The following is a 14,481-nucleotide window of genomic DNA, read 5'->3' on the forward strand; positions in this document are numbered from 1 at the left end:
CCATAGCAGATTGGGATCCCATCAACTCCAAAAAGACAACTTCCCAGAAGTGTTACAGCCATGAAAACCATGAGAGGAAATCAGAGACTGATACTGCCAAGCATTTAGAGCACATGAGGAAGCCAATGACTAATGCCAAAGTAGCTGTTGCTCTTGCACAGAACCACAAGCTTGAACTTCCTTTATGAGGATAGTGGGTGAATTTCTAACCTGGCAGCTGAGTGTGAACAAAATCTCTACTAACTTTCTCTTGCTTGGAAAAAAATCTGCAATACCCAAAAGAACTGTAAACTGTGCCTATATTCAGCTAGTTTCGTGGGAAGTCTCTGCTTTGATCCTATTGTCACTACTGGTCACCTACTGCAGGACACATGGCAGTGCATGGGGAGAATGTGGCCAAAGTGTCCCCCAACAGCTCTGGTGGTCACTGCTCCTCCAGCTGCTTCAGGAGGGACAGTGATGCCCAGCTGTTCCATGTGCCCTTGCAAGAGTCAGGGTACATACTTCAGCAGCTCAGTGATGACAAGGCACTCAGGGTCTCAGATAAACTTCTAAACTTTTTTAGATTTCCTACAACGTTTACTTTCTAGGAGCCATACATATCCAGAAAGGAAACATGTGCACACAGGGACTGCAAAGCAAAGGGAAACAACAGACTCACAGGAGGCAGTTTCAGTGAGAGGCTGACATGGCTGGGCAGTGAAATCAGACTCTGCCTAGCTCAGAGAAGGAAAGTTGCCACAGGGAGTGGGCTATCATAATACAACTTTAGCTGCAGGCTTTGGGATGAAATAATACACAGGAACTGCAACTGATTACAAGCATGTAAGGAGAAAAAAAAAAGAGATGCAGTCTCAGCTAGTGTGAAGTTCTGACTTCCAAGGAATCAGCATCATTTTACAGTTCTGTTAGACAGATGTTAACATAAGTAACTTTAAATTGCTATCTGTTGATTTGTGGTATAAAGACACCACAGTTTCTCAAGAACAAATCAGCAAAGGAGCTCACTAAACCCATCCCAGAAGTATGCTGTGGTATTACCCACACCCAGCTCTGTTCTGGGGTTTCCTTGCCAACTTTGCAGAAGATGAAAAATACTTATGTGTGAGGTCTGGCAAGGCAGAAACTACATACACAGAACAGTAAAAGATTTTTTCCTGATTTTAATTTTACAGCCAGTTAAGCTGCAGCACAGCAGAAATGTCCCAGACATTGCAAAGATGCTATGCTATAAACTGAAGCAGAGATGAAGACCAAAATGGTCTAAAAATTTTTGTCTGATGCCAAGCTTCATTTGACATTTTGGGATGCTATAGATTGGACAAGATGTGGGAAAAAACCAGAATCTATGGACACTGACAACATTCTAAAAGAACAAGGGAATTTTTTTTTTACTACTTGTGGTAATAAAAACACCACAGCATGACAAAGTTGGCTTGTTGAAGGTCAGTATCCAAAAAAAAAAAAATCATAATCTGAAATATTTGAACTATACTGAGTCCTTCAAGTCTTCCTGCCATGTCCATTCAAGGTGAGCCACAAATCAGCCTGAAATAAGGAGGACACTTACACAAACCCATGGGTGTTTGAGAGCCTGGTCAGCCGTGATGCGCTTTGCTGGGTTTATCGTCAGCATCTGGTTGATCAAATTCTTGGCTTCAGGAGTCACAGTGTCCCACTCAGGTGATGGGAACTAAAAGAGGAAGAAGGAACAGATGATGAACTCAATAGAAGTTGCACCAGCAGAAGAGATTTTCCTCTGCTACACAGCTAAATTCTAGCCTTTGCCCTTTTGATACCGGGGCAAACACATTTGCAAAACCCACCAATTATTGTGAAAACTCATACTGAACAAAAATCATCCAGAATCCAGCAAATGAATGGTACCAGACAGCAGGACACACCTGTACCATTCACCAGACATAAGTAAGAAGATTAAGAGATTAAAAGCCTTTTAGGAATCACTCAGACCTTTGAATTTCTTTCACACTCAACAGTCAAAAAAGTCACAGATCTTTTAAACTGAGTTCTTACATGAAAAACACAGGCACTATCATTTTTTACCCCACCTGTCTCTTTCTCCAGCATGCTAAAAGCTCTAACAGCTTATGGAAAAATCACAAACAGTTAACTAGAGCAAAACTGCATGAAAGCAAAACGCACTAACAGAGAACATCCCATGATCAGGTACACTTTTCCCACCATAAAACACAATATCCTGGAACAACACCAGTCACTTAGGTGTAGCAACCCACCAGCAAGTTGTTAGCAACCACCTACCATACCAAGATCACTACTTGGGGAGCAAGAGAGATGTAACAGCAGATGGGAATACAGAAGCATGAAAACAATGAAAAGAATTCTAAGTATTTCAGCTACTGATCATCCATGAGAGGTTAACTGCCTTCTGCTCTAATTCCAGTAACGATAAAGATGAGATATTTACACCATCTCATAGAGAACTGCATGGGGTATGGATGACAGCATGCTGAGGTTAAATCCTATGAATCTACTGTACAAATATAGGTGAACTTCAGAACACAGATATGCTGAGCGTAAAGCTCCCTGTCTAAGTGGGAGAAAAAATGGATTTATCCTGAAAACATTTCCTTACAGTACTACATAATTTAGAAAAAGTTTAATTCATCTTTTTTTCTCATGCTTTTTTATCGCTTTACTCAGTTGGGTCATAACAACACACCTGCTGTATTTGATTTGCATATAATCTCATTTCTGCATTTGCAGGCATCACTAAGGCATTATACAATTTGTTCTGCAAACATTGCAAGAGGACACTCAAAAATAATGATACTGAAGTCTCAAGCAAGGACAATTTCTGCACTCCTGAACTCTGAAATATTCATGGTAATGTCTTGCAAAACCCCTACCCAGCTGCACAAAGTAAAAAAAAAAAAAAAATCACTGTTTTCACTGTCGCCATTTCCTCTCTGGTCAAGGGAGAACAACAGACTGCTCCTGTGCATACAGGCCCCTTGGTGCTGGGTAAGGACAAGAGGGGCAGGTGCCTCAGTAAAATGGAGCAGTTTTCTAGCAGGCAAAATGAGGGAAGAATCTACAGAAATTCGTTCACTACAGATAAGAATACAAAACCAACAGACAGACAAGGAGGGATCAGCACTTCACTCTTCATGACTTCAGAAAGAGGTATTTAATCCCTAAGTACTTACAAAATCCCCATTGATATAATTAGTGCAAAAACACTTCAAATAAGAACAAACAACACAAAAACTAGAAGGGCAGCAAGGCAAGAGAGGAACACAAGTCCATTTAAGGCTAGCAGGTACAAAGACATCACTTTGCTTTCACTCAGGAAGCCACTGAGCCAGGACACAGGCAGACCTTTGTTCTCACCAGTACAGCTGCTCTCATGGTGTCAGGCACAGAAGCTGGGAGGTAACCAACAGATGGAGTCCAGCAGAACCCTCACCTTTTGGAGTTTTATTTTTGTTTAATACAAACCACAAGACAGCCTATAAAATGAATTCCCCAGCTTCCTCTTGATATTCATGCCCACAGGCTTTGAGCTGGGATTTCCAGGATTTCCTTCTTCCCACTCAAGCCTCTCCTTACATGGAAGAATTTATGTCAAACATTAAAACTGTGGTACACAAACTACATTTCATATCACCTTTGCTTCCCTCAGCACTAACCTCCTTGCCATTCCTCTGTCAGGCACTTTTTACACCTCAGTTTTACCATGCTCTAAGAAGTGTTCCATGATCTGCTAGGCTTTTTACCAGAGCCTCCAACCCAATCCACCATGCTGATCTCCACCACAAAGCCACCCCTCCAATGGTCCCCACCATTCAATCTTCTCACTGGGCTCCATGCTGTCCATGGACTATGGCACACAGGAGTAAAGACCATAATTTAAGCTATTTTTCTACAGAATAAATCCCCATATTTTTTATTAGGCCTTGACCAAGACAAGCTCCTTCATTCTATCTTCCCTCTACTCCACTGGACACATTAGCATTACCAGAAGACGCCACTTCCCACCCTCTGCATTTCCCTAACAATTGTCAGTGTTGTAGTGCCCACTGTGCTGCTCCCACACACCCCTCAGCAGCCCACACAGGGCTGTGTCCCAGGCAGTGAAGACAACGAGGTGTACGAGCGCGCCAAACGTCACTTTGCACAGAAGCTTGGGCCTGCTGCAGGACGCCAGGTAAGATAGTGCCATGTTTTGGATGGCTTCTACACCCATGCAGGTACTCAGCAAGAAAGTGCCCTTACGTCATAGGCTCCGGCTTTGATCTGCTGATAGAGTTTGTGCTGATCTTCATCCCAAAAGGGAGGGTACCCCACTAGTAATATGTACAGAATCACTCCTGGGAGGGAGAGACACAGACACACTATGGTTAGGCTAATACGCCATTTATTCCTTTAGACCCTCTTTTTTCCCTCTTGACAGTCCCCAAGGCAATGATTGCTCAATATCTTCATTTGCCATCATATCTAGCCTTCTGAGATAGCAAAACACGGTACAAATCTGTCATCTGCTGAACCTCACCCTGGCAGTTCTTGTTCAGCTCGTAACAGCAGTGCCGGGAGCTAGAACGAGCTGCACGATGTCCTTCTACCCTCCTCTGGCTACCATGGCTGATGAGACACAACTCCCAGCTGCCCTCAGAGTAAGATGAAGCCACATCTCCTAGGGTTCCTAGGCAGCAAGGGATGTTTCAGGGAGGACTCTGTTTTTAGATGCTTACTGTGCATGGTGTTGGGACAAAAATAACAGGGACAAAGCTGACACTCCTGGCCTGCAGAGAACCATTGAGTCCATGTCAGGCAACACTGATATAATTAATCTTTAAACTTACCAGTCCCAGATACATTTACACTAACTTATTTTAAAAAAATCATCCCTCTTCAATATTTCATCTTCTACATAGTTAGTATAGTAGGAAACTGCTACAGTTATCTAAACAACTGACTCTTCAAAACATAGACAGGTCCTATGTCTTGAGTCTCAAACATCTGACAGATGGCCTGAGGAAAAGATTAGGAGCCAGCATCATATGAGTTCAGGCTCCAGTACTCCTTCCATCCACACAAGGCGCTTATCCTCAATTGTGCCTTCATGTCTCCACCCAGTAAGAAGGAGCACTGTGCACCCTCCCAGCAACAGGCTACAAGGAATCACTCTTTTACATGGAATGATGTTGTTTAAGTGTAAAACATTTTGTGAGAATCTTACCACATGCCCATATATCCACTGGTTTTCCATAAGGATCTTTCCTTAAGACTTCAGGGGAGAGGTAGCCTGGAGTACCAGCAAACCCTGCCAGAAAATGGATGACATGAAGTACTTACAGTACCCAAGCAGAAGAGATCTTGCCATATCACAAAATCTACCAGTGGTAACTAACCAATTCCAAAACCTGTCTCTCCCACCCTTCATCTCATATTTGCTAGAGCTGTCCTCTTGGTAAATCAGCAAAAAAAGGCAAAACCCCCCGAAATAAAGCAGAAAATCAGACGGAATCCAGTGCCCGCGTATTGCAAGATAAGCAGACAAGAGGGACCATGTCAACCAGCTGGGCACAAACCTGTATGCCAGGTCTTATATCATTGTTATATATAATGGCTTGGAGTTTGAAAACACAAGACACAAGTGGAACACATCAGATTGCTAAGTGATATGGGGAGACCAGGAAAAGTCATTTTTCTAGAGTCTCTGCAGCATTGCAGAGGCTCAGAGATGATTTTTAGTCTGAAAATGTCTCATTTCTAATTACATTTTAACTAAACAAAGATAAGGTCAGATCCAAATGTGCCTGAGAAGGCCAGGTCAAACGCATTTCTGTAAAGCGACCACACAAAATTCCAGATGTCTACACTTCTGAGCAGTAGGAAAGTTCAGATCAGGGTCTAAACTTAGCAGCTGCATCCATCTCTGACACTACCATCTACTGTAAACTGAGAAGAAAAACAGAGAAACACATAACCATTTTTTCTGTCTTTATCAGTTTTCCTCTATTGCACCTAGTTTTGTGCCTAAAACCCAGAGGCTGTCATGCTTGAAAAAGAAACAGCCAAATACAGAGAAGTGTGCTGGAAGAGCTGAGAGAAAATACTCAGGAGGATGCAACTCAACTAGCCACCAGAAACAGGGGAGCAAAGCTGGGAAAGCTCAAACAGTCTTACCAAACCAGGCCTGCTGCTCCCCCTGGACTTCTATAGCCAGTCCGAAGTCAGCCAGTTTGACAGCAGCACCCTTACATTTACTCGCTAGTAGTAAATTCTCAGGCTGAGGAGAAGAAAGAAAAAAGAGAGTAAGAATGAAAGACTGACATAAACCTCTCACCTAGTATCCACATCACTAAATTGCATCTGCTGACTGAATTTAGCATGCAGTACTAAACCTGTTCAGGTGAAGACACAGCAACAGCAACGAATGGCCTTGACCTGGAGTGGCAGAAAATTGTCAAGCCTAACACAAATCCTCTAGCTCCTCTGTGGGAGCCAGAGCCTCTTCCAACCCAGCCCATACATTACATGCTGACACCAGAGGGCACTGGCAGTACAGTTCCTGCAGCACTTAAGCCAAAATTCGATTCTGCCCTCCTCAAAGAGGATAACTGGGGGGAGGGGAAAGGGGAGGGAGAGGAGAAGGGAGGGACAATGCAGGAGATACAATCTGCAGTGATGTTTCTCCCCTTGAACATTAGACAGTCCCCAAGGCACTGAAAAAGTAAATATGATGCTAATAAGGGCTGCCAAACACACTGCTGTAATGTGGGAAGGCATCATCTGGCTAGGCAGTAGTTTTCATCCCTTACAGAAAAAGTCTCAGCCTCAAACTGGCATAAGCAGCACAGCAGTAAGTATTCTTGTAAGCAATTTTTTCATGCTACACATTTACAGCAGCATAAAATATTCTGTCTTGCTACTGCTGCCATCACCTACACAAGAAGCAGCCAGGCCGCTTTTTCTATGTGCCAGGAAAAGGAGACAGACTTTTGACCCTCACATTTCCACCTTGAAAGGATCTCACTCAAACCATAACTCTGTTGTGTTCCAGCAGAGGACTTCACAGCAGGCTTCACGTAACTCCAAAAACTGGAGTGAGAACTGGCAGCTTCCTCTGAAGCACCAGAGCAGCTAGTTACAATGGAACTCCTTGAAACCCCAAAGCCTTTAAGGTGATGGCTTTGCAGGAAAATGAACTTGAAAATAGGCAGGTCAAATGTGGATAGCATCCTATCCCCTTCTCATTTTTTGTGCAAGGCATATCAAGTCAACTTTTTAACTGAGCAGGATGGAAGCCTGGAAATCCAGAAACAGGAACTTGTCTCAGTTTCACAAATCTGATAAAGGTCTTTTTTGCAGCCTGCTCACTATTTTCACTCCATAGCAACTCGTTACCCCTGTTCTGCTTGACAGACACAAGATGCTTTGCTCATTCATCTGCCTTAAATTTCTGCTTTGAAGGAAAGGAGAGAAGCCTGCCTCAACACAGTCCTTGCCATAAGCAGCGTGGAAGGAAGGACAGCTGGGTCTCAATACATTTGGATGCCACTGGCTCTTCACTATATGGCAAGAAGAAAAGATTGTCGTAATCAAGCCACATTAATGGAAATTCACCACTATAAACAAGACCCCAAAGCAGAAGATCAATGAAATCTTCTCAAAATCCCTCCCAATTCCAGATCGCACCTGGACATAGCTTGACTAAGAAAGAGCAACATTTAACACATACTTGTGCTAGTTTAAGCACTTTGTAGTTCTATTTTAGAAGCAAACTCCTTAAGGTTAATTGTACTTATCCATGTGCATGTTTGCCAACATATGGGTTGTCTCAGGTTTCACATGCTTTTTGGTGAGGATGTGAATGCACTCCCGAATTTCTTACAGTCCCTATGGGCAGCTCAGTATTTGACATTCTTTAATAGCACGTCAACCAAAAGACAGGCTTATGAGAGTGAGGTGCAAAAGACACAGCTTGACTTGAAACAGGCTCTGCAGTTATTACAGGCTCTGCTTGACCCTGAAGGCCAAGCTTTTGGAAAGGTGCGAAATATTAAATAAAAAGCATGGGAACTTTCATTGCTAAAAGGAATGGTCACTCCTCAGGCCTGGATAGTTTCAGTCAATCAGAGCAAGCAACAGAAGAAATCCATTAACTGCAGCAGGGAGTGTCTAGCAGCTGATTAATTCTGAACAAGTTGCTCACTTTCCTACAAACAAAATTTTTGGAAGGAAACCAGATTATATTTGAACACAAGGAAAACCTCTCCTGCACTGGCAAACGTTATTGATTTTCATAGACTCCCTAATTTTGGGCAGTAGTGCCTCTTAGATATTGCTTTCTCAGGAGCTGGTGGTTGGTCTAATCAGAAGCAGCCACAGTCCACAGTAGATCATCCGCATTTCTTCACAGGTTGTTGAATCAGAAGGTCAAAAGAGTTGCATGGGAGTTTGTCAGAAACACAAGGGCTCTCCACTAGATCAAAACACCAGAGGAGCCAAGCTTGCAATGTGCTTTTACCTTGCTCTCTGTAAAATATTTTTCTACTCTCCCCCTCGTACATTGTTTAACAAGCCCAACCCTACACTAGTAGCAGGTGTCATCCTGCATTAACTGAACTGGACTGCTGGTGACCATCACCATTCCCACTTTAGACAGAGAAGGCTCCAGGGCACGCAGACTTTCCTGCACAAATCTCTTCATTCTGGAGCCTGCCCAGCTCCCAGAACAGCTGTCCAGTGTGGGGAGTTTAGGTGACTCCACTGCAGAGGTGTAGGGGCTATAAATGTATTATAATGCACCAAATGATTGATTCATCCAGTCTTTAACTGGCCAGCAGTTTGGGTTTTAGATTAGAAGTGTTTCTACTGATGAGAGAAGAAAGAAATAACACAAAAAATTCTTGTTGAACATCTCTGCCCTAGCGCAGCGGCATGTGTTTGGCAACACTGCAGAATAAAAATACACATGCTCTGTGCAGACAAACTCATCCTGGCAGATTGAACAAAGATTGCTCCGGGTCTCTAGAGATCTCTTCAGTCACAAACTGGAAAGTGTCCTTCATTATAATGAATTCTACCCAAGTTTCTGGAAGTGTACTTCTCTCCAAGATTCTCAATTACTCCATCCTGGAGCTGCCTCAGAGAGGCTGAGAGCTGGCAAGATTCACAAAGACTGAAAACTTCCTTTGGAGTCTAGCACACCCTCTAGCTCTCTAGAAAACTCTGAAGAAGCAAATTGGTGCTTCAAGAACCCCTGAACCTAGTTCAAGTAAAAAACAAAAACCAAACCCAAAAAACTCTGCCAGCTGGCAACACATTATTCCTGTCTTTCCTCTTCCAATGAAACCCTGGCTGCTCTCCTCAGACCACAGCACAGAGGAAACATTACCTTCAAGTCCCTGTGCACGATATCATGCTGGTGAATGTGATTCACACTCTCCAGTATCTGATGAATACAGTGGCTGCAAGATAGAAGGGGGAGACACACAAAGTTAGGCACACACATTTAACATCACCAGAACTATTTCCCTAACTTTTATATTTGTACGAGAGGGCATTCAAGATCTCCTGCTGAATCTCTTCATCATGACCACTGGATGCCACAGCTAAGCACCATCACAGCTGAACAACCCCAGCCCCACCCCCAGCAACAGGATGTCAAACATCCTCTGTGCAGCAGGACCACAGAGTCTCTCTCCTGCCTCCCATCATTTCCTTCCCCCCCTTCCCATCATACTAAGCCTCTCACTGGTTCCTTCAGCCAACAGTGCCCACCCCACATAGAACAACCAAGGCATCCGAGTATCTCCAAACAGCAGCTGAAATTGTGCAAGCAAGACCGAAGAGCTCCAAGAAACATTCCACTGGGCTAGTCCTGAGCAAAGAATAAACTTTGGGAGAGCAGCAGCCTCCGCCAGCAAACGCAGGATGACGACGCCTGGGCGCCTGCCAGTTCACAAAGCTTTCAGAGCAGCATCTCAAGCACTTTATATACACAATGTGCACACACACCCGCTTGCTGGGTGCCTTTTAAGTACAGATCCCACTTAAGGGGTTAGTAATCTGAAAAGCAGACTCATTCCATTAAGTGCAGCGTGCTGCACTCCCCCAGCTCACAGCAAACCCTGTCTCTGCCATTCCCAGTGCTGTAAACCTCAGGGACAAAAACAAGATGTTATTTACACCTGTCGCATAACGACAGCACAATCCACCCATGGGTGACATTCCAAGTTGGACCCATCTCTTCCACTAAACATTTACTTGGCTCCCAAGGGTGAATGTGGAATGGAATAGGGATTTTGAAAACTATGGCTGGGCAGTAAGCACACACATGTGGACAACTCAGAGAGGTCTATGTCCTCACTGTAAGATCTCTCAGACCCTTCACTGACTTCTACAAATCTCAGAGGAACAAATTTGAAATGAGTGAAATATTCGAGGGAAGGAAAACAGGCTACAGGAAAAGATGGGAAGAGAGTGAGGAGAGGAAGAAGAGAGGAGGTGCAGCAGCACTGTGTATTTGCTACCCCCACCCCTCTGGAGCTGGCAGTACGATCCTCAGGGTCAGAATCCATGAAAATCTCCCTGCTCCCAAAACAAAAATGTATAATTAGAACAGAGCTGAGTCTGAGCGAGAGAGATTTTCTGGCCAAAAATGGCAAAAGTGTGAGGTGTCCCAGGCGAGCCAAACACGGCAGATTGGCACAGACCTCGCTCCCTCGCTCTCTCAGACTGCTCTGGAATTCAGCACAGCATGGGGAGAGAAAGGGAGGAGTTTCACTCTGTCATCTTGTGGGCACTTGGAGATCTGACCAGCTGACAGTCAGAGGGCTGAGCACCCTAAGGAGGGCTCACAGAGCAACAGACAATCCTCCCTTTCCCCTAGCCCTGCCATAATTTTCCTGAGCAGTGTCAGTCACTGACAGCTTTTGAGCACTTCAGGGAACAGGCACTGGCAAGAGGAGCAGGGGAAGGATTATGATTGATAACCTCAAAACTTCCCAACTTCAAGGCACAGTGGCATGATTGACTGTGTAGCCATCTGAGATGCTGTGCCTACAAGATCTGTAAACCTCACTGAAAACATCTATGAGGCTCTCAGACCTCTCTGCCAGGAGCTCCAGCAGAGCTGATGAGTTCACTGGCCTTCCCAATCACCAGATGGCTCCTGGCAGAGCACGCAGGGCAGTGCCTCATTTGAAAGCCCACAATGCCCACAAGACAAAGGCTGTAAGTGAACCACGGGGAAAGCAAGTAAGTGTCTGCAGACTCCATCAGCAGTACCTGCACCAACACCCCAGGTCGTGTTCTCTTTCCTTCCTTGCACTCAGTATCATCTTCCTCGCAGTACTGCCTACCGAGCTCACCCTGCCACGGTATCTACTGCTTCCTTCTTACTCCTCTCTTCTCACAGCTTCCCTGATTTCTGCTTCAGCAAGAGTGAGTATGGGATAAGAACACGACTGCAGAATAAGCAGGGTGAAATGTCCCCATTGGGCCACTCCCAGACCATACAAAAGCAGAACAGGAGTGGCCTAATCCCGGCTTTGATTCCAGATGCTGCATGTCCAGCAGATGGATGGGTCAGACAACACCCTCAGCTACTGCTGTACAGAACACCCACCCTGCACAAACAGGGACAAACACGTGCCACTTCAGGAAACTCACACATGGGAGGGAGGGGACACATCCAGGAACAGAAGGGCATAACTCTAAATCTTTTAGCATTAAAATTAAAAAGGTTGCTCTCTCATATTGTGCCTTCCATCACTGCACCGACCAGCTGACAGTCAGAGAGGGCTTCCACAGAAACACAGCCTTCAAAGCCCCCTCTCCTCATTGCCCTGTAAACCATTACCCAGACACAGGCAAACTGAATGGATCTGCCCACCAGCAGTGGTACATCACTGGAAACCCTGACAGAAGAAAAAGGCCGTGCAGGCACCACCCTCATAGCTCTCCTTTATGTTTGCTCAGTAAGGACACACTGTGACCACCCACCAAAAAGGCCAGGTAGACAAAACTGCTAGCAGTGGCTCTCCCAGCAAAGAGAAGAGCATCTGCAGGTGGCAGAGACAGTAATGTCTGCAAGTGGGCGAGGGCTAGAGCTGTAGTCAGTCAGGCTTTCTAAGTTCATGCTAATAGCAGAAAGAGGATTTGTTTCATCCAGACAAGGGGCAAGAGTGTCAGAACAAAGCCACGCACACACCAGCAGTCAGGAAGGTGTACACTCCACTTGTACATGTACACGGAACATGCATGGAAGGGTTTGGAAACAGTCTTACCTGGCATCTGCTTCACTGTAGTATTCTCTAGCAACAATATCCTCAAAGAGCTCCCCACCAGTAACCCTGGAGTGCAAAAGAACAGAGGATGTTACAGAGCCCATGGCTGTGCAGTTAAAGGCTGCACAGGATGTACATGGCCATTCACCTGGGCCCTCTGCCACAGCCTGTGAGGGAAACTGTGTTACAGAGGAGCCAGGGCAGAGCCGCAGAGCCACGGCACCGGCACTGGTGTATGCACATCACTGAGCCCCTGGCCTGCCTCGCCACCAGCAGAGTGCAGGACACTGCTGACACTGCACAGGAACTGCCCACACACCCCTGCTGAGCTGAGAGTGTGCTGAGCTGGGGAAGGACAGCCTCCTCTGACCCCTGTCGGGATGCCTCACAGACAAAAATCAAACAGTCTCCATACACAGGATAGACATGGCCATCCCACACTTACACCTGGCACCAGGAGCCTTCCTGGCCTGTCCCCACCACACAGTCAATGGATTTTTGTCAAATAGGCCAGAGGTATTTACAGGTCTCAAAAGAGAAAGAGAGAGTAATATTAATGCAGGTGCTTTTTATTCCACTCTTAGTCAATCACCACTGTGCCTGCATCACTGGTGAAGCATCAGAGACAGACACTTACAGATCAAAGACGAGGTAATGGAAACCTTCTTCTGAAATACTGTCATGGAGTCGCACTGCAAAAACATAATGAAGAATTGGAGATTTACAGAGCATGTAGCAAATACGACACTTCACAAATCAAACTCATGCACACAACCAAGTTCTTGCTCAACCCACTCAGTCTATTAATTCCACATGCTCTTTACTCTGTGTGCTCCCTCAGTGACCTATTTCCTTCCGTTATCTCAAAGGAACAGATGGGTGTCCTGCACATACATTCACCTCTCTCCAGTGTCAAAACAAGCTCTGAGTATTTTTGACCTCCTGTTCATTCTTTCTCTCTAATGTTTTAGTACTCTCCTTTCACATCTGCCAACTTTTTCCTACATGCTTGTATTTTGGCATCTCTCCCAATCCATTATTTCCTAAAACAAACCCTTTTCTGAATCCCAAAACAAGCCCTCAATCCATAAATTGACTTCTGACCCTACCTGCATGTCAGTACCACTGGTCTCCCTTCTGTCATTTATCTGTAAGGCTCAACGATGTTCTCTTCTGTTACTTCTTTTTCCTCACTTCATTCTGACATACACTGCAAACCCTTATCCAAAATTCAGAACCAGTTTCTTGTCTCATTCTTCTGACCTGCTTGTTTCCAGACGTATTTGATCACATTCTACTTCTCAAAATTTCATCCACCTTTAGCTATCCCTCCTTAATGCTGCTTCTATTGCCTAAATTAACTTTCATCTTTTACCCTTCCATGTCCCAGGCCCATGATGGGCCACTATCCCCTGATTTTTGGGATCTCTGAGGTTCTGTTCTCCTTTCCTCATGTTACACCCAGGCAATAACTATTGTATCTACGCCTTCAGCATGGTGCCTTCAGCATTTCCTCTTGTCTGAATCAAAATCTCCATTTCTTTGACCATTCTTGGATACCTAGGCATTATTGTAACCAAGAGGAGAAACTTCATATAGCTACATAAACCTTGTTTTGCTTTTTTTCCTCTGCTGCAGAACTTCACTCTTTTCCCTGCCAATCAGTCACAAGTTAGCAATTCTCTTTGACTCAATTCCTACACCTTCACATCCTGACTAGAATAAGACATCTTCTTCACATGACCATCTATAGTCTTTGCCTATTGATTCACCCAAGTAAAGCAACTAGCTGAGATAAGACTGGGTCTCAGTCACTTTAACACCTTGTAATTGAGTATTGACCAAAGGAGCATTGACCGTTCTCATCGTTACAAGAAAAATCTCATTATCCTGTTCTGTCACTTCAATGGTACCTTTGCCTCTCCTCCCTATCTTCCATCCTCTTCCACATACAATGCAGGTGACCTGCCTTCATTATCCCAGCATCATGATTTTCTCTCTGTCAGTATCAAGAAGTCACTTTGCACCTCTTATGAGTGCATGACATCAGCTAGCATCACTGTATTGGGAATGTTTCAAACTAGCACCTGGCACACATGAAACAGCTTTTGCACGTTGTCAGTGCTCTTCTCTACTCCTTGCAACTCTCCTTTGTTAGGGCACCCTTCCACACGCATGCAAACACTCAAATCCAGATGAG

The 14,481-nt window shown here is 44.8% G+C and overlaps 1 protein-coding gene across 14 annotated transcripts in view; it reads right to left on the bottom strand.

Moving 5' to 3' along the window:
• CAMK2G (calcium/calmodulin dependent protein kinase II gamma) overlaps positions 1-14,481 on the bottom strand; it is a 117,082-nt gene that overhangs the window by 35,805 nt on the left and 66,796 nt on the right. For 11 of the 14 annotated variants that reach the window (XM_063405865.1, XM_063405864.1, XM_063405866.1 and 8 more), the window contains exons 4-10: positions 12,919-12,973; positions 12,282-12,347; positions 9,386-9,458; positions 6,172-6,274; positions 5,222-5,305; positions 4,258-4,352; positions 1,571-1,693 (exon numbers count right to left, since the gene is read on the bottom strand). In XM_063405865.1, coding sequence (XP_063261935.1) covers positions 1,571-1,693; positions 4,258-4,352; positions 5,222-5,305; positions 6,172-6,274; positions 9,386-9,458; positions 12,282-12,347; positions 12,919-12,973 — 599 coding nt within the window. Of the gene's footprint in view, positions 1-1,570; positions 1,694-4,257; positions 4,353-5,221; positions 5,306-6,171; positions 6,275-9,385; positions 9,459-9,771; positions 9,961-12,281; positions 12,348-12,918; positions 12,974-14,481 lie in introns of those variants that run through there. The other 3 variants (XM_063405877.1, XM_063405876.1, XM_063405874.1) reach the window with 3 other exon arrangements.

The sequence above is a fragment of the Prinia subflava genome, chromosome 9 (assembly GCF_021018805.1).
Source record: "Prinia subflava isolate CZ2003 ecotype Zambia chromosome 9, Cam_Psub_1.2, whole genome shotgun sequence".
Taxonomy (NCBI): domain Eukaryota; kingdom Metazoa; phylum Chordata; class Aves; order Passeriformes; family Cisticolidae; genus Prinia; species Prinia subflava.